Source organism: Misgurnus anguillicaudatus, chromosome 22 (genome assembly GCF_027580225.2).
Source record: "Misgurnus anguillicaudatus chromosome 22, ASM2758022v2, whole genome shotgun sequence".
Taxonomy (NCBI): Eukaryota; Metazoa; Chordata; class Actinopteri; order Cypriniformes; family Cobitidae; genus Misgurnus; species Misgurnus anguillicaudatus.
The window spans coordinates 2,953,829-2,973,541 of NC_073358.2; the positions used below are offsets into that span (position 1 = coordinate 2,953,829).

At 39.4% G+C, this 19,713-nt stretch overlaps 1 protein-coding gene across 1 annotated transcript; it reads left to right on the plus strand.

The window, feature by feature from the left end:
• Positions 1 to 2,413: 2,413 nt before the first annotated feature.
• ptar1 (protein prenyltransferase alpha subunit repeat containing 1) lies at positions 2,414 to 18,615 on the plus strand. The gene is made up of 7 exons (XM_055200365.2): positions 2,414 to 2,569; positions 5,482 to 5,651; positions 5,788 to 5,854; positions 6,250 to 6,354; positions 11,061 to 11,295; positions 14,219 to 14,484; positions 15,609 to 18,615. Exons 1-7 carry the CDS (start codon positions 2,484 to 2,486, stop codon positions 15,940 to 15,942), a joined length of 1,263 nt encoding a protein of 420 aa, XP_055056340.2. The 5' UTR covers positions 2,414 to 2,483; the 3' UTR covers positions 15,943 to 18,615.
• The last annotated feature ends 1,098 nt before the right edge of the window (positions 18,616 to 19,713 follow it).

Here is a 19,713-nt window from a genome sequence, read left to right on the forward strand (position 1 = left end):
AGAATTTGTCTTGACCAATAGCATTTATCTTACTTTTCCAAGTGCATGTGTGATTTCATTTTTTAATTTATCAGCCAGAAACTCCTGCAATTGCATTTGACCTTAAAAACAGGACAAAGGTATTGTGTCAGCCGTGCTGTGTCTTCTGGATCTTAGTAATCTCTTGTGACTTCAAAAAAACCTCAATGTCTTTTTAAAGAGCAATGAGATTATAAATGCTCTATTGTCTTTCTCCAACATCAGGAAGTCTTCACTTTTCCAAGCCTAAAAGATTAAAAACTGAATTAAACTGCATTGGCAACACTTTACAAAAAGATATCATTTGTATATAAGTTAACATAAACTAACAGTTTTCAGAATTGTCCAAATTTGTGTTAATTTTAGCATTTTGAACCTGCCTCTACAATGTAAAAATCATCCTACAATGTGATGGACATTCTGTACAAATACAATCTTGATATATTTTTTAACACTGACTGAGTTAAATCAAAGATTGAAATCAATTTGAAAACTTTGATACTCCTCATCTCATCACTAGATTATCAGACTTCAACCTGGATTTCAAAGACAAGGTCATGTTTATAAATATATTTTAAAATCACACATAGTTAATGAATGATAATAACATGAACAAACAATAAACAATTGTAATGCTACTAACCTAACAAAATTAATAATGATTAGTTTATACAGTGTAAAAATATAATGCTCATTGATAGTTCATGTTAGCTAAACATAATGAATGCAATGGATATTACTATTTAGGTGGGTCTTCTGTTTATAAACTTAATAATATAAGGTATATGTAAATTATAAATTATTAAATTAAACAGGAATGAGCACTCTGATGAGCACACATTTTCATGATAGTGTAAATGCTAACTAAGTCAACATGATTTTCAGATTACCATCTCAACACACCAGACCCAGACTATAAACCACATGTCTCCATCTACTGGTAATAAAGGTAACAACAATCTGGTCCCCACATTACACCACACACATTTAACACTCATTGGCACAAGTGTGCTGCCTGCAGGGGTAATTTAAGTGGTATGATGATGAAAACTCACTAAAGCAAATATAAAAATATAACAGAAAATTAAAAATAAACAGAAGGATGATGGCAGTGTGGGAGCTAGATAGTCCCTGCATCCGAGAATGCATACTGTAAAAGTACACGTCTACACCCTAACGATTAAAACAGTATGTTCTGTATACTGTAGTATGGGTGGGTGTAGTATGCATACCTTTTGGACAAATACATCTGCCATGTTTTCATTTTAGTGACTCGTGACCCGTATTTTAACCTATAACCAGTGTTGGGTAAGTTACTCAAAAAAAGTTATGTATTACTAGTTACTAATTGCATCTTCAATCAAGTCTTTAGATTACGGTACCAAGTACTTTCTCCAAAAAGTATTTAATTACTTGTTACTAATTACTTTCTAAATCCTACTTAGTAAATGATGCAAAGATAAGCTTGAAATGGCTTGAATAAATAATATAAAAGTACATACAGTGCCCTCCATAAGTACTGGAACAGAGGCACATTTTGTGTTATTTTAGCTGTTTACCAAAATGTATTCCAGTTACAGTCATATAATGAATATTGGCTTAAAGTGCACACATCCAAATTGGCTGAAGGATTTAGGAATTACAGCTGTTTTATATGTAGCTCCCCCTTTTTAAAGGGGTCAAAAGTAATGGAACAGTTGACTTAAAAGCTGTTTTATGGACAGGTATTGTCTATTTGTTAAATAATTTTCTCATTAATGACAGATATTAAAGGTCTGGAGTTGATTTTAAGTGTGGAATTTACGTTTTGAAGCTGTGGCTGTGAACCCAGCCCAGCCCATACAGTCCATACACAGTATTTACTTCAATTACATCAAAAGTAACTGTAATTCAATTACTGGAAAAATAAGAGTAATCCCTTTTTACTTTTTCAAGGGAAAATTAATTTAATTAAAGTAACTAATTACTTTGTAACTAGTTACACCCAACATTGACTATGACCTACAAACAACAACAACAGTGTAAATAAAAATGTAATTGATCTGAACATATATCACTTACACTTGAAAAGAGCTGTCGACTCACAGTTTGTATAATGTTTTTTTTTATTTAGTTGCTCCTCAGCTACCATGGCCTCAAAGGATATAAAAGTGTCCCTCAAATGCAGGGTCACTAACACTTTGGGGCCAGTAATGGGGGCCCACCCAAAAGAAAGCTACCCAAGTTGTGTCAGGTGTCCGCGCACTGTCTATAAGTTAATCAGCACAACTGTCATGTTTTTATATTTGTGAGTTTTCTCATTAGTTTATAAAATATAGAGTAAAAATTCAACCGTCTGTGTAATTGTTACAATAATTCCACGTGAATAATCATTTCACCGCTGTACGGTTACCAAGCAACGGCGAGCGCCGTGAAGTACCCGGATGAGTTGAGTCACCCGTGTTGACGTCACTCGCGCTCTGAAAATGGCTGAGTCGGAAGAGGAGGTGGATGTGTTGGTCCAGAGAGTTGTGAAAGACATCAATAACGCCTTCAAAAGAAACCCTAACATGTACGTATGCAAACTCGCATTGCAATTATTTCACAAAACCAGAGGGTTTTGCGTTAAATGGTTACAAATATTTGCGTTTAAAGGTAACGTAGCGCAGCCCGTGTAAGTTGCGCGTGAGGTTTTTTGGCTGACTGACTGACTGGCTGGCTAACTGGCTACTTTACTTGAGCTAACCGGCACAAACCTGCTAGTGTACAGGTCACTAACATCGCTTTTATGTCACACATGATTCTGTAAAATTGTGTTTGTGCTGTCTGAAGTTTAAGTTGATTTCTGCTCGTGTCCGGCGCTGAAAGTTTCTCTCAGTTAAACCATCTGCGAAGTATGTGTTTATCGTAGAGGCTTGTTGTGTTGCTCGTAATGGTAGTATGGCTAGTTAAAAATCGCTGGACAGTAACATAAGTGCGTATTGTTTACCGATTGCAGACATAAAGTCATAAATGTTATATTTCTATCACAATTCATTCAGTGATTTTAATGTTTTGCTGTACGCGTAAGCACCATATAAACCTGGTGAAAGGTTCAGATGTTGCATCATTGCAGGTCTGTATCCAAATATATCACTTCAGTGGGTTGTTTACTTCACAAATGAAGTCTTTCTAAGAAGATTTTTAATAGGTCTTTACCTCAGTGGCAATGCATTCATTTGCTCTGTCCATGAAGGTCAATGCCCTCTCTGAAAGGTATCATCTAACCATCTTATGACAGGTTTGTATCTGCCAAAAAGGTAACATAATTGTAATGCGTCTTTTTAAAATTAAAGTAATTTAGCATTAAATTTCACCTCAAAATTAAAATTTTCTTATAATTAACACCATAATGATATCACATCTGTCATTAAAGTAATCCAAATTACTCCAGTGGGTTCATATACACATGTCTTTCGAAGTGAAATGATACATATGAGAAAAAAATAATTTTAAGCTGATTTAACGAATTTGAAACCAGCCACATTCATGCATTCAAATGTTCAGAGATTATCATTTGTTGAAACACCAGAACCTATGAAATTAAGTTATTGTGTTGTCTTATTTGAATTTAGCTCTCAGATTTGCTTAATTTAGTTAAATAAGCTGAAACTATAAAGTGCTTTCTTATAAATAACTATAATTTTTATCATCTTTAAAACTTGTATATCGACCCACTGGAGTGGAGTCATTGGGTATGTTTACATGCAACCAAATTATCCGTTTGTAATCGTATTGATGACTCAATCAGATTGAAAAGTCTTTATGTAAACACATAATTTAATACGATTGAGGTCGATCGGATGCAGATTTTGATCATAATTGAAAGGGGTGGTGTTGTCCGATCTGTGTTCCGATCATTAGGAAAAAAATGCGTGAATCGTAGTATTTTCTCAATCGGATGCAAAAATACCTTGTGAACATGCGCAGAACATTTGTGCTTAAGTTCACGTCTTATATTTACCCCTTATTTACGTCTCGCATGATTCTCGTCACAGAAACATGCAATGGCAACGCATTATTAAGGTAATGGGCTCCCCATTTTATGGCATTCATGTGTACTTAACATTAGGCTACGTATGTACATTTATCCATTGATAAATCATGAACTCGACGAGAGATGCTGTGCATTAGGCTTGCACAGACGTTTGGTTTGGATTATATATGCATGTAAACAAAAAATTTTATCAGATTGCAATGTTTAGGGTGCATGTAAAGTCTGTATTGTCATAACTTTCAATCGTATTGAATTCATTCGGATTGACAAAATTTTGTGTGTGTGTGTGTGTGTGTGTGTGTGTGTGTGTGTGTGTGTGTGTGTGTGTGTGTGTGTGTGTGTGTGTGTGTGTGTGTGTGTGTGTGTGTGTGTGTGTGTGTGTGTGTGTGCGCATTTAAACATAGCCATTGGGATGATTTATAATGGCAGTATGTTATGGCTGCACAATTTTTAAGATGGTGCCGTAGGCTATGTGAAAACTTGCTAAAAATGCTACGATGCGAGATATGATAATGCTTGCATTTGTAAAATAAAATAAAATGAATTCAATTAAAAACACTGGACAAAGAAAGCTAAATGTTGACTCTACATACCTTTTTAAAGTATTAAAATCATTTAACAATGTGAACTATTTATGTATGCATATTGCAGTATGAACTTTTTCAATGTTCGATCTATCTTGTATTTTGTCTGTGTGCTTCTTTAGCTCCGTTTCCATTACCCTTCAAATTGCGCAAATTGACATTGGGAATTGAAAATACGGCCAATGGAAAACATCAATTTAGCAAAAACTCCTATATATATCGGGGGGGAAAAACGTTTTTATGATCGCATGAGGTGGTTTTTCAGGCAATTTGGGAAAGGTGTAATTCGCAAAACTGCAATGGAAACAGTTTATTCACACTTTGAGGTCACCTGATGCAAGTAAGTCACATAATCATTATTTGAAGATGACACGGTATAAACTAAAACCTCCCAGAAACACCTCTATACGTGTCTGCTGCCAAGTATAAGAGGCTTTCCTTGCCAATAATATCTGGATAACACTCCCACATCTCTTTTGATTTAAAATAATGTACTATTACCTCGGAAAAAGACCTATACGTTGGCACTCCTAAGTATAAGGGGTTTTCCATGGCATTAATATTTGGATAATACTATTACGACTCCTTAAAAATAATTAAAAATAATGCCCAGTCAGTGTGGTGGATGTGATATTAGTCAACCTACCAACATCAGTCAATGTGATGTTTGGAATGACTCGTCACATATCATCAGTTCATGGAAATGTGTAATTCCGCAATAGTTTTTAGTCGCGCACATCTGCAGTGTAAACTATTCCTCCAAGTATTACCATTTGGCTTTTGCTTCCTGTACATTTAGCAGCATTTCACAAAACAGCCTTCAGACTTTTCATTCTTGTTTTTGCTTTTGCAATGTTTTGACAGCGATGAAATCGGACTCATTCCCTGCCCGGAGGCCAGATACAACAGAAGCCCCATCGTCCTGGTGGAGAATAAACTGGGAGTGGAGAGCTGGTGTGTCAAGTTTCTTTTGCCCTACGTGCATAATAAACTCCTGCTCTTCAGACAGAGGAAGCAATGGTTAGACCGGGAAGGTAGGAGTCGGACAATGTTTTTATTAGGTTATATCTTTCGGGCAGCTCGCATTGTTATGACCTCAATCTTTATTGAAAGATGACCGTGCATAAAACAGTGGCGATTTTTTTCTTTCTTTCTTTCTCTCTCTTTCAGCACTGGTAGATATAACCTGCACGTTGCTTCTCTTAAATCCAGACTTTACCACTGCTTGGAATGTCAGGTACAGATTATTTTTTAATTGCATTACCTGAACAAACAAGCATTGTAGCCGACTAACCCTTCATATTCTTTCTGGTTTAATATCGAGGATGGCTGTGAATTGCTCTGAATGTGTCATTGTTGCTATTTAAAGAAAGTTTAATTTAGGATAAGAGTCTTCAAAATACTAATGACACATTGACTGTTGTTTTCATCTTTCATCGTGCAACAAAGCATTTCCATTGCCATGTTTAGTGTTTTGTTTTAAAAAATTGCACAAAAATCCTTAAATTGTTTTATGATGATAAAACGTTGTCCATGAAATGGTGCTGTTCTAGTTGTTGTAGTGGTTTTAATAGTTTAATATGCCCATGAAGTAAATTGGTCTTGATTATGATTAACTTTTATGTTTCATAGGAAAGAGCTCATGCGGTGTGGCATGTTAAACCCGGAGAAAGACCTTTACTTGGGCAAACTAGCCCTGACGAAGCATCCGAAAAGCCCAGAGACGTGGATCCACAGGTAAGAGAATTGCGTTTAATTTAATTTATCATAAATAAATGAGAGGAATTAATCAAGGCAAAGTGTTGAATCTTTATGGCATTAATGTGAGAGCCAATAAAGGCGTCAGCTTTACTGCACTCAGTAGACATTGCGTTAAAAAGGAGCGACTCGCTCTGAGGGTATAAGTAAGTTAAATGAGGTCTTTAACAATATTTAAAGATCAAGTATACCAGAAGTGCTGAGTCTCTGCAAGTCTTCAACTGTAATGTTGTTTACTGTTAGATCACATTGGGCTTGGTTGCTTTAAAGTGTGCCCACGTGTGATTGTCCCCACTCCTCCACAGGCTTGCACTCACACTGTATGTTTATCGATGCGTTCCCGAGCACGCTTTCGTCATTAGGATGCGATTGAAAACAGGAAGTAAAGCGTTCCCTAAACACTGGAGTCCATTGTTTGTGTCTTTAATTTTGAGTCGTGTGGGCCGCAATGACACTCAGCCCTCTCACCATGCAGTCTGTCCATTGCTTATTCTGTGTAAATCGTAGTATTTTTTCAATCGTATGCAAAAAAAAAAACTTGTGCACATGTGCAGAATAATTGTGCTTAAGTTTAGATTTGCCTATTGTATACGTATCACATGATTCTCATCACAGAAAAATGCTAAAGTAAGGCAATGGCAACACGCATTATTAAGGTAATGAGGTCATCCATTGAACATTCTGCAGCGTTTATGTCTTTCATAACATTACATAAAGCAATAAAATATTGACGTGCCTTTCAAAAAGTGTTTTCTTTGCCTATATCTAAAAAAACTTCTTAAGAACTGTGTGGCGGTGTTTAGGGCGCATGTAAACTCTGTGCCGGTGTTTAGGGCGCATGTAAACTGTGCGGCGGTGTTTAGGGCGCATGTAAACTGTGTGGCGGTGTTTAGGGCGCATGTAAACTCTGTGCCGGTGTTTAGGGCGCATGTAAACTGTGTGGCGGTGTTTAGGGCGCATGTAAACTCTGTGGCGGTGTTTAGGGCGCATGTAAACTGTGTGGCGGTGTTTAGGGCGCATGTAAACTGTGTGGCGGTGTTTAGGGCGCATGTAAACTGTGTGGCGGTGTTTAGGGCGCATGTAAACTGTGTGGCGGTGTTTGTGGTCCATGTAAACTGTATTGTGATGTGTAGGGCGCATGTCAACTGTATTGCGGTGTTTAGGGCGCATGTCAACTGTATTGCGGTGTCAAGTGTGTGGCGGTGTTTAGGGCGCATGTAAACTCTGTGGCGTGTTTAGGGCGCATGTAAACTGTGTGGCGGTGTTTAGGGCGCATGTAAACTGTGTGGCGGTGTTTAGGGCGCATGTAAACTGTGTGGCGGTGTTTAGGGCGCATGTAAACTGTGTGGCGGTGTTTAGGGCGCATGTAAACTGTGTGGCGGTGTTTAGGGCGCATGTAAACTGTGTGGCGGTGTTTGTGGTCCATGTAAACTGTATTGCGATGTGTAGGGCGCATGTCAACTGTATTGCGGTGTTTAGGGCGCATGTCAACTGTATTGCGGTGTTTAGGGCGCATGTCAACTGTATTGCCGTGTCAACTGTGTGGCGATGTTTAGGGCGCATGTAAACTGTGTGGCGGTGTTTAGGGCGCATGTAAACTGTGTGGCGGTGTTTAGGGCGCATGTAAACTCTGTGGCGGTGTTTAGGGCGCATGTAAACTCTGTGGCGGTGTTTAGGGCGCATGTAAACTGTGTGGCGGTGTTTAGGGCGCATGTAAACTCTGTGGCGGTGTTTAGGGAGCATGTAAACTCTGTGGCTGTGTTTAGGGCGCATGTAAACTGTGTGGCGGTGTTTAGGGCGCATGTAAACTGTGTGGCGGTGTTTAGGGCGCATGTAAACTGTGTGGCGGTGTTTAGGGCGCATGTAAACTGTGTGGCGGTGTTTAGGGCGCATGTAAACTGTATTGCGGTGTTTAGGGCGCATATAAACTGTATTGCGGTGCTTATGGTCCATGTAATCTGTATTGTGATGTGTAGGGCGCATGTAAACTGTGTGGCGGTGTTTAGGGCGCATGTAAACTGTGTGGCGGTGTTTAGGGCGCATGTAAACTGTGTGGCGGTGTTTAGGGCGCATGTAAACTGTGTTGCGGTGTTTAGGGCGCATGTAAACTGTATTGCGGTGTTTAGGGCGCATATAAACTGTATTGCGGTGCTTATGGTCCATGTAATCTGTATTGTGATGTGTAGGGCGCATGTAAACTGTATTGCGGTGTTTGTGGTCCATGTAAACTGTATTGCGATGTGTAGGGCGCATGTCAACTGTATTGCGGTGTTTAGGGCGCATGTCAACTGTATTGCGGTGTTTAGGGCGCATGTCAACTGTATTGCGGTGTTTAGGGCGCATGTCAACTGTATTGCGGTGTTTAGGGCGCATGTAAACTCTGTGGCTGTGTTTAGGGCGCATGTAAACTCTGTGGCTGTGTTTAGGGCGCATGTAAACTGTATTGCTGTGTTTTGGGCGCATGTAAACTGTGTTGCGATGTTTATTGCGCATGTAAACTGTGTTGCGTTGTTTAGGGCGCATGTAAACTGTGTTGCGGTGTTTAGGGCGCATTTAAACTGTGTTGCGGTGTTTAGGGCGCATTTAAACTGTATTGCAGTGTTTAGGGCGCATGTAAACTGTATTGCGGTGCTTATGGTCCATGTAATCTGTATTGCGATGTGTAGGGCGCATGTAAACTGTATTGCGATGTTTAGGGTGCATGTAAACTCTATTGCGGTGTTTGTGGTCCATGTAAACTGTATTGCGATGTGTAGGGCGCATGTCAACTGTATTGCGGTGTTTAGGGCGCATGTCAACTGTATTGCGGTGTCAACTGTGTGGCGATGTTTAGGGCGCATGTAAACTGTGTGGCTGTGTTTAGGGCGCATGTTAACTGTGTGGCTGTGTTTAGGGCGCATGTAAACTGTGTGGCGGTGTTTAGGGCGCATGTAAACTGTGTGGCGGTGTTTAGGGCGCATGTGAACTGTGTGGCGGTGTTTAGGGCGCATGTGAACTGTGTGGCGGTGTTTAGGGCGCATGTAAACTGTGTGGCGGTGTTTAGGGCGCATGTAAACTGTGTGGCGGTGTTTAGGGCGCATGTAAACTGTGTGGCGGTGTTTAGGGCGCATGTAAACTGTGTGGCGGTGTTTAGGGCGCATGTAAACTGTGTGGCGGTGTTTAGGGCGCATGTAAACTGTGTGGCGGTGTTTAGGGCGCATGTAAACTGTGTGGCGGTGTTTAGGGCGCATGTAAACTGTGTGGCGGTGTTTAGGGCGCATGTAAACTGTGTGGCGGTGTTTAGGGCGCATGTAAACTGTGTGGCGGTGTTTAGGGCGCATGTAAACTGTGTGGCTGTGTTTAGGGCGCATGTAAATTGTGTGGCGGTGTTTAGGGCGCATGTAAACTGTATGTCATAACCTGCATTCATGACTTTTCAAATATTAATAGTCAAATGTTAATAGAAGCACGTTTTATTTCTAGGTTGAAGTAGCTCTGATGGTGTAAAAACTGGCTGGCTGTAAAAGTAAAAGCAGGGGTCAGGCCACCATGAAATGACACAGTCCGCACTTGCAGACCTCTTGCAGCATGCAAACATGCTATCCCAAGCAGAATTGCATCACTTGAGCAAGGACAAAAGGCGAAGCAGTTTGCATGGATCCACTGAATTATATTCATAAACACTTGTAATTTTCAGTTCCGATAAGAACTAGAACTAGCTTTTGTCTGTGACTTCTATGCCATTAGAGAGAAGAACTAATTAAAGTTGAAGCAAGGAAGCTAAAAAAGCATAATATGTTTAGGTGAAGAAAAAGAAAATCTTGGGAGCAAGTCAGCCTGGGCAGCCCATCCTCCATAATGTGCATATTTGTGTAATACAAGGCTGGTGTTCATTAAAAGATTAGAGCAAGCTAATTTTTTGTAGGGTTTCTAAAATGGCAGTCGAGAATAAAGTCAGGGGTTCATTGTTGCTTATCAGCACATACGAGGTGAAATATTGAAACAATCTTAAGAACCCTATTATGTTCAAAGAAAACGAATGAGATAATGTTAGTTTAAGAGAGATTGATTTTTGCTAAATTATAATCCTGAGAATTCCCCGTGATTCTCATTGATCTGGCTACATGGTTGAGAGATTGGTTAAGTGTGTGCCTTACTAAACAGATTAGATCAGGGTATTGATCAGCAGATGCGTCTCTTTAGGAGACCAAACATCAGGATAAACCAGGACAAATCTCTCAATCTTTTTTGGTTTATGCATTTTATTTGAGATTTGAGTCAGCCGGTGAATTGCGATGTCCCTTTAGGACAGATAAACCTGGCAAAAGATTTAATTTAAATATCCACAACAATCTGTGAAAATTATTTCATAAACAAAAAAATCTGAGAATTAAATGTCAAAGCAAAAAACACGCAATAAATTGTCATATTCCTCACAATTTATTAAACAATTAACCGTCAGCCAAATTTCATAATTGTGACAGCCCTAGTTTCGGCTACTGCGCATACATCGACGTTCTACAGAGACCCTCCCCAGAGAATCGTCAGTCTTATTCGATTGACGATTGGCTCTTTTAACTGGAAGGCGGGACTTCGTCACCATATTGAGCGTTGCATTGTCCCCTTTTCATAGTTGTAGGAGTGCTCAATCTTGTTATGTCCAATATCTTTGTCTTGTCCATTGAGTGCTTGTGTTGTGGATGCAGGCGTTGGGTGTTACAGAAGCTACAGAAGGAGTGTTCTTCCTCTGGATCAGAACCGAAGGGTCATGCTGAACCCAGGGGAGATGCTGAGACGAGGAGGCAAATCGAGCGGCTGCAGAGAGCCACGCAGGAGGAGATGAGAGTCTGCGCAGATGCAGCCGGCCGTTACCCTAGCAACTACAATGCTTGGTCCCATCGCATCTGGGTGCTGCAAAACATGGCTAAAGGCAATCTTAAGGTGGAGTGAGACTTTCTGCATTACTTCGCTGTGATTATCATAGTGACTGAATACTGGTGTCTGCTAGATGTGGCGTTGTTGCGTACGTCTCATAGATACGACCGGTCACTGATAATGTATCAGACTGTACAAAGCATCAGTTTTCAATCAATTTAGATGAAGGCTTCGCTAAGATTCATCCATTTCCTCCCCGCTTTATCTCGGTAGCAAAGACGTTGTTATTCAGGAGAGCTTATTAGGGTGCCAGACCTTTGATGTGCGCTTATCTTTTCTTAATTAGATGCTAAATTAAGTAAATGTTGCAGGCCTAATCCAAACTAAAATCCTTTGGAAGAAAAGCATAAGCCTGTAGATTTAATGATCCAGAGCAAAACAGACTTGAACCTTATCAGAACCAATCATTGGCTGTTTTGGGGTGTAATTGGGTTACATTCGCAGCAGTAATTCATCTCCAGAGTCAAAAGATCTTGTTTTACTCTCTACATTTTGACTTTTTATATACTGAAGTCAGTATTTATGAGTACTATACTTTTTTTAACACTATTAATCATTTTCATTGCTTGTAACAAAATGGGACTGCAACTAACGATTATTTTCATAATCAACTAATCTGATAAAACCATAAATATTTGCTCAATTGGAATTTTCACTCATTATAGTTAAAAAAGGCACTAAATTAGGGTATTCGTGTGATAAATGTACTTTTAAAAGTGCAAAGCCACACAGTACTACAGAGTTTTACGCTTTTTGATTTTTATATTTTTATATCAAAATAATAATAAACAAAACCTATTGAATTTGCCACAGGGTTTCCCGCAGAAAATTTGTTAGTTAAGGTGGTAAGGTTAGGTGGGTGGGCGTTGCCGGGGGGGGCAATCAGCGGGGCGTACACCTCATGATGAAAATGAAAATATTTGTATTAAAAACTATTAATTCTGAAGAAACTATGACAGGAAAATGAACACATACTAGATTATTAATGAATTAAAGGTTTTTAACAGATACCACTAACGGGAATAGCTGCGTGATGAAGTGAAACTAAAGGGTTAATAAACACAAACTGAAGCAGATTTGTAGAACGTCTGGCAAACGATTGTAAAAACTGATTATTTCCCACTGTTAATTACATTATCTTAAAGGAGTGTAACTACTGTAGCATGTAAATAATGCACATAAATAACATGAGCAAGAGCGCTCAACAATTAGCTAGCAGGTTGCTCAAACAACAAAATCAGCTGCTAACTTACTTTAAATTTGCAAGAACTATAGACTAATACAGGCTTAAATAAACCCAAAACATAAGTCCACTTACAGTTCTCACTGATACGCGTTTTATCAACTGGCTATCCTCAGACGTTAGGGACCCTTAAGGGGGCGTGCACACCAAAGCTTTTACGCCCACGGTCGGCGCATGTTTTTAATTGTTTCCAATGGAAGCTCAGCGTTTTAGAAATAAGCCAGCAGCTAGCTTTTTTGCGCTGAAAACTGGTGCTCAGCGGTTTTTCCGTGCTGGGCGGCGAGAGTTGAAAGAGATTCAACTTTGGTTGAAAAGCTCCACGTCAATGTCAGTTCTCACACAGCCGTCCAATCACAGTGGACCAGGTGTCCTCCAGGCTTTTTTTTAGCCGCGTTTAAAAGTTTTGGTGCACAACTGGCTCCATTTGTATCCATTTATAATTGAACTATGGTTAGATAAGGGATGAATAGTGTAGATAAATGTCTATTATGGGCAGATATATAAACAATATCCACTTTAAGTATATAGACAAAAAAGAATTGAAATATTTGCATGCAAACTTAATTTTTAGCAAGTGTTACAACTAACCCCCCTGCTGTTACAATTAGCTGTGATAAGTTGTAACGTTTGCACTTCTGTTATGTTTGGTGGTGTAATTTTTAAGAATGGTAAGTGATGGAAACTTCAAATGGTCATTTGTGTTGCTTGTGTAAAAATATACTTAGTCAAACTCAAATCTTTTTTGAATGATTGAGCCAAAAACCAAAAAGCGTTAGGTTGTGCCCCGCTTTCCCCTATAGCCTACATTGCTGCGTTGTTACAGAAATAAAAACTTGGATTTCCACCTTACAGATGCTTAGTTTTGGTTCATTACTATTTTTATGAAAACCCAACAACAATTAAACAAATGCAAACTCACTTATATTAAAGGACAAAATGAAACCTTTATTAACCAACATTCTTTGGCGCTTTTGATTCCGTCATTGTCCTTCAGGATTGCAAGATCCGCATAACAAAACCATCCAAATTAGTCCAAAAGCATCCCAATGACTATTCACAGCCCAAATACCAACAAGTAATGAAACCAAATTCTTCATCTCTAACCAGCAGAAAAACATCAACCTGCTGAAACCTGCAGGCGCAGGTCTGCTGGTTACGCAGTAATAGGAAGAAGCGCTTGATAAATGTGCATCTCACGTTGTATGAATAAAAGTGTTTGACTTTAATTATAAGTGCAGACCAAGTGATCGATTATGAATTTTGTTGAGAATTATTATTATTATCGTAACTGATTGATTTGATTGATTAGTTGTTGCAGCCCTACAACAACATGCATATTTTTGTATCAGCAAGCATTATGGAAAAACGCCTGCAACATTGTCATGGTGCTAATGATCGCTTGTTACCAACATTTCAGTATAAACTCTGTTTGAAGTGACTGTCACAGGAAAGGTCACACAGCATCATGAATAAATAAACAGGCGGCGTCCTCTTATGAAGGCTTCTCATGAATAATTATGAGACACTGCTGATGCAGCCTGGCACTATGAGACATGTTTTTAAACTGCGTAAAGAACCAAATAATCTTCAAAATTTCTACATAAGATGGTTCCTTTTTCCAATTATTTATAATGAATCTTCCTTCAAAGTCTTCATATGTACATGACTGTATTTGTATCACTCCAGATTTTGCACGATGAACTGTCCTCCACCAAGCACTGGGTGTCCGTGCACGTGTCCGATCACAGCGGATTCCACTACCGTCAATACCTGCTAAAAACCCTGGCTCAAGCCGGAGAGAAGGATCAGCAGGCCAACGGAGAAGACACGGCAGGCACGTCCAATGACAGTCAACGTAGCGATGTCATCCCTCAGCTCTTCCATGAAGAGATGGAGCTCTGCACTGACCTCATCGAGTCGTACCCGGGCCATGAGGCGCTGTGGTGCCACAGGTGAGGAGGATCATTCAGGGTTCCCACGGGTCCTTGAAATCCTTGAATGTTTGTGAATCTGGGGGGAAAAATTCAAGGCCCTGGGAAGTTTTTGAAAATATACATACGTAGATACAGGTCATTGAAAATGCTTGAATCTATTTTATGCAAGAAAAAAAATCATATTATTCCCTGTGTAGTGTAGGATAATATCATAAAACTTCTAGACTTTTTAAGCACACGTGCTAAACTGTTGGCTTTAAATGCTTATATCTTCTGTATGCGAATGTTGATTCATACCAAAATGCTTTTTTGCATAATTGTGTTTGACACATTAAACCGTCTCGAGTTACGTATGTAACTGTTGTTCACTGAAAAGGGAACGAGACGCTGCGTCTCCCCTGCCATACTTCCTGCTTCCCTGTAACGCTGTCTTTGGCAATATTTTAGATAGCGATATACTTCCTGGCTCCTGCGTCACCCTGTCTTTTTTGTTAAGCCTCACCATTGGTTGAATTTGATATACACATTCAGACGCACTTACCCCTGGAGGCGTCCCCAAAGTGTCACCACAGTGATGCAGCGCGAGTTCCCTTGAAAGTGAACTGTAACAATGTATCTTAAAAGGTAACACGGTGTCCCCACATTTAGTCCTTGAATTTGGGGGTATTGCACCTGGAAAGTCCTTGAATTTGAAGTTAACAATTTTATTTGCCAAAAGTCTGTTTTTGGCCCTCAGCTGGACGCTGTGCTTATGGCTCAGTGTTATAAAGTGATGGATGGGTTATTTTGCAGAAAGAAGCGAATGGTTCTCTGGTTGTTTTTTTTAGCTCTTCACTTCCTCTTACCAGCCCCTTCCCTTGTGGCTGTGTCGCGGAGCAGCTGTTCCCCGAGTGGTGTTTATGTTATTAGCTTGTGTTTCCTCGTGAAGTGCGTCACGGCAGCTGATCTTTTTCATTGACAGCTTTGGAGAGAAGCGAAATTTGCGTGTTGTGCAACATACTTAATTCGAACCATTATGAAACAGGAACTTTAGGAGTTGCCGCCAATCTTGAGGAGCCTCCTCTGTAAGAGGGCCCCGCATTTCCCTCAGTTGCTTTTATTTTATTATACAAAAACATTAAATCCTGCTTTTTTCTTATCAGGCGTCATGTCTTTTATCTGTGGCATCAGTGGAGGAGGGAGCTAGGAGCGCGGTCCCCACCTCTCACCCACACCGACGTCCTCCTTAGCAAGGAGACCTGTGATGACGTCAGCACCTCCCAGGCCATGGACATTGACTGCCTTCTGGACGGGGCCAAACACGGAAGCTACATGCAGAATACCAAGCGACTAAAGCGGGGACCACTGGCTCCCCACCCCGGACTTTCTTCCGAGCACACGTTCATCTCTAGAATCATCACGGACTGCCGAAGCCCTGAGCAAAGCCGCTTTGCCGTCGCTTACGGAAAGTGGCTGGATTCTGTTATAGGTCAATAGCGTGAGGAACAGTCAGGTGGGAGAGCTGTGATAGGTCAATTTTATTTCTGGCTCCGACCACTTACACCGGGCTCCCTGGAGCGACTGGACTCCATGCCGAGAGATTCTGCTGGACAAATTCCCTCTCATGATGAAAACCCATGACTAAAGTGTTTCAGCTAATTTAGTTCAGGTACTGAATATCTCAGGTCAGGTCTTACGCTCTTTTTTTTCCCCGATGGATATCTGTGACTATCTTCATATATGTTTTTATACTGTTAACAGTCTTCCATCATAAATCAATTGCAGTGTGTTCTCCTCATCCAGTCTGCTGTTTTGTGATTTCTGTCAGGAGTCTTAAATGCACGCTGTGGTGCGCACTAAAGAAAGCACTCTGACCCAGTTTCCCTCTTTGTTTAATTGAGTCCGACCGGCTCTGAATCCTGCGTACGGCTGCTCTCTCTTAACTTTTGTACAGAAGCATGGAAATTTTATTATGAATATCTTAATGTTTTGCTACAATTGGTAACAAGAGCACAATCACAGTTTAAAGATGACATAAAAAACTAAACTTTTCATGAAACTAATGTTTTAAATTACTTAAAGGGACAGTTCACCCAAAAATGAAAATGATTTACTCACCCTCAAGCCATTCTTGATGTATACGATCATCTTTTTCAAACTAACACCATATTATGTATATTATCAAGTTATAGTAGAAAAATGTCCTGGTGGTTCCAAGCTTTGGAAGGGGTGGTGGATGGTGCTTCTGATTTGAAGTCCAGAAAAGTCTATCAATCCTTCACAGATGGAATCCACACGGATCCAGTGGGATAATAAAGGGCCTTCTTAGGGCGATCTGATTTTGTAAGAATAATATCAATGGTTAAAACTTTGTAAATTTAAAGGTTGTAAACTAAAAGAGAAAGGACGTATGACGTAGTGTCTCGTGCGCTACGTCCTATGTCATACGCTGAAAACGCACTCTCTGGTGAACACGTGTCGGCCATGTGGATTATTTCTGTGATGGATGGTTGCACTTTTTTGGGTTTCGGATCGGAGGCACCATTTGCTTCCATTATAAAGCTTGGAAGAGCCAAGACAATTTTTAATTTTACTTTGATTGTGTTTGTCTGAATAAAAGATAATCATATGCATAAAAAATGTCCTGGCGGTTCCAAGCTTTGTAATGGTGGTGGATGGTGCTTCTGATTTGAAACCCAAGGGTGTGCGTCAGTCCTTCACAGATGGAATCCACACGGCTCCAGTGGGATAATAACGGGCCTTCTAAGGGTGATCTGATTTTGTATTAAAAAAATCAATGTTTAAAACTTGATCAATTAAAATAACTAGCTATCGGTAACGACTGAGGGGTGTTCACGAGAGAGAGTGCGTTTCCAGTGTATGATGTAGTGTCTCGTCTTATCTCCGCCACATCTCGTGCACTACGTCCTATGCCATACGCTGAAAGCGCACTCTCTGGTGAACACGTGTCGGCCATGTGGATTATTTCTGTGAAGGATGCTTGCGCTTTTTTGTGTTTCGGATCGGAAGCACCATTTGCTTCCATTGTGGAGCTTGGAACAGCCAGGACATTTTCTAATGTTACTTTGATTGTGTTTGTCTGAATAAAAGATAATCCTATACATAGAAAATGTCCTGGCGGTTCCAAGCGTTATGATGTTAGTAAGTGGTGCTTCTGATTTGAAACCCAAATAATTCCATCAATCCTTCACAGAAGGAATCCACATCGCTCCAGTGGGATAATAAAGGGGTTTCTAAGGGTGATCTGATTTTGTAAGAATAATATCAATGTTTAAAACATTGTAAATTAAAAGTTTATAAATTAAAAGAGAATGTGCGTATGACGTAGTGTCTCGTCTTATCTCCGCCACATCTCATGCACTATGTCATATGCTGAAAACGCACTCTCTGGTGAACACGTGTCGGCCATGTGGATTATTTCTGTGGGGGATGGTTGCACTTTTTTGGGCTTCAAATCAGAAGCACCATTTACTTCTATAATACAGCTTGGAACAGCCAGTACATTTTCTAATGTAACTTTGATTGTGTTTGTCTGAATAAAAGACAATCATATACATCGAGGATGGCCTGGGGGTGAGTAAATCATGGGGTAATTTTTATTTTTGGGTGAACTATCCCTTTAAACCATATTCTGCACATGGAACTAATATACTGAATTTCTCTCTTAGAATTTTAGATTGGGGGTCCTGACCTCCTGAACTATTTGTATTTCTAAAAAAAGTATAAATTTGGAATGTTTAAGTCTTCAAGCACATTCGTCACTCATTACAGTAACAAAGGGCAAGCAGACGCGAACAAAAGTCCACTTTACATGAAGCATTTAAGCACAAATTTGGCTTATAGTTCATCCAGGTGGCCTCACAGACGCATGGGTTTTCACAATGAAAGGGAATTGCAGAAACAAACGTGGCTGAAGAAACGAAAGGCCATCTGGTGCAGAATGGTGCTTATTCTCTGCATCGGAGGACCGGGGATCCTGAAGGGCCTGGATTTAAAAATGCTGCTTTTTGTTTAACACTATTTTGAACTTAAAGTATATTTATGCAAACGTTGAAAGTGAAATGTCTGAGCTAATAAGCTGTTAGAGACAGTTGTGATCGACTCACTCAGTAATTATTAACTTGTAATAAACTTTGAAGTTTCACAGGCTTCATCTTGCATTGACAAATTAATTCACTCACTGCTTATTTATAGGTTGTTAAAATGCACAGGTTTTATGACACTTTCCTCTTAAATAAGAAAAATGCCTGTACTATATATGCAAACATGTTTCGGTTAGATGAACCCATGTCTCAGCACATCGATAAGGCTTGAGTCTCACTTTATAAATATCTATTACTGTCGCTCTTCTGTTTTATCACTGTTTTTGCACAAGCACTAGATTTATAAAATTATTTTAGGGATTATAATTTAAAGTTTCCGTTATAATATAATTCTGTCCATTGCAGTTTCAGATCAGACATGTTACCGTGCGTTACTGAATTCTCTCAAAAATAAAGCTGCTGCTTTCCAGAATGCTAATACACTGACAGCTTTATATCAATTATAACTCCACGTAAATGCTAATGTGTGTGCGCATTTTAGTAGGCCGGCCCTGAAGACATAAACCTGGTTGAGCAAATAATCAATCCCTTGTAAAATTGATCTTTTGAGGGCTTTTGGTAATATATAAAAAACTGCAAATAGATTGGAAAAAGCAGTTGGTAATTTTATTCCCAAATCCATAATATGTCGTATCATTTTTTACTGGTCTGTTACATGTGTACTGCTTTCAAACTCCTATCATTGTATTTCATTTTTTTAGTTTTTATGACCCATACATGTATACAAGAGAAAATATTGCTTTTTGACTCCCAAATAATAATGCGTGTAATAAATTTGCATTAATAATTTTTCAACTTAAATGTCTCTTCATGATACATTCAGGTTTAAATGTGTCATTGAATTGAATTGGACGCAGTGTTTTTCTCATTTGCTATATGATGCATATCATAAGGAACTTACATCATCGGTACGTTTATGCAGTAACATCTTATACAATCTATTAAGCTTTAGATAGAAAAAACAAACGTAGCCTTGGATTTTATATATCGTTCCTGCATATTATCAACTGTGATAAGCTTTAGGTTTTTACAGCCATAACCAATATTTGTAGCATCCCAACTCTAAATGTATTTTATATTTATTTGTAGTAAAATAAAAACTGTATTGTTATTTTTTTCGGTTGCCTACCACAATAAATAAAGT

Bases quoted from the DNA above. Each gene is read 5' to 3' on its own strand.
- ptar1 (XM_055200365.2), top strand. From the start codon at position 2,484: ATGGCTGAGTCGGAAGAGGAGGTGGATGTGTTGGTCCAGAGAGTTGTG. The intron at 2,570-5,481 runs GTACGTATGCAA...ATGTTTTGACAG, and splicing joins TTCAAAAGAAACCCTAACAT to CGATGAAATCGGACTCATTC. The intron at 11,296-14,218 runs GTGGAGTGAGAC...GTATCACTCCAG, and splicing joins TGGCTAAAGGCAATCTTAAG to ATTTTGCACGATGAACTGTC.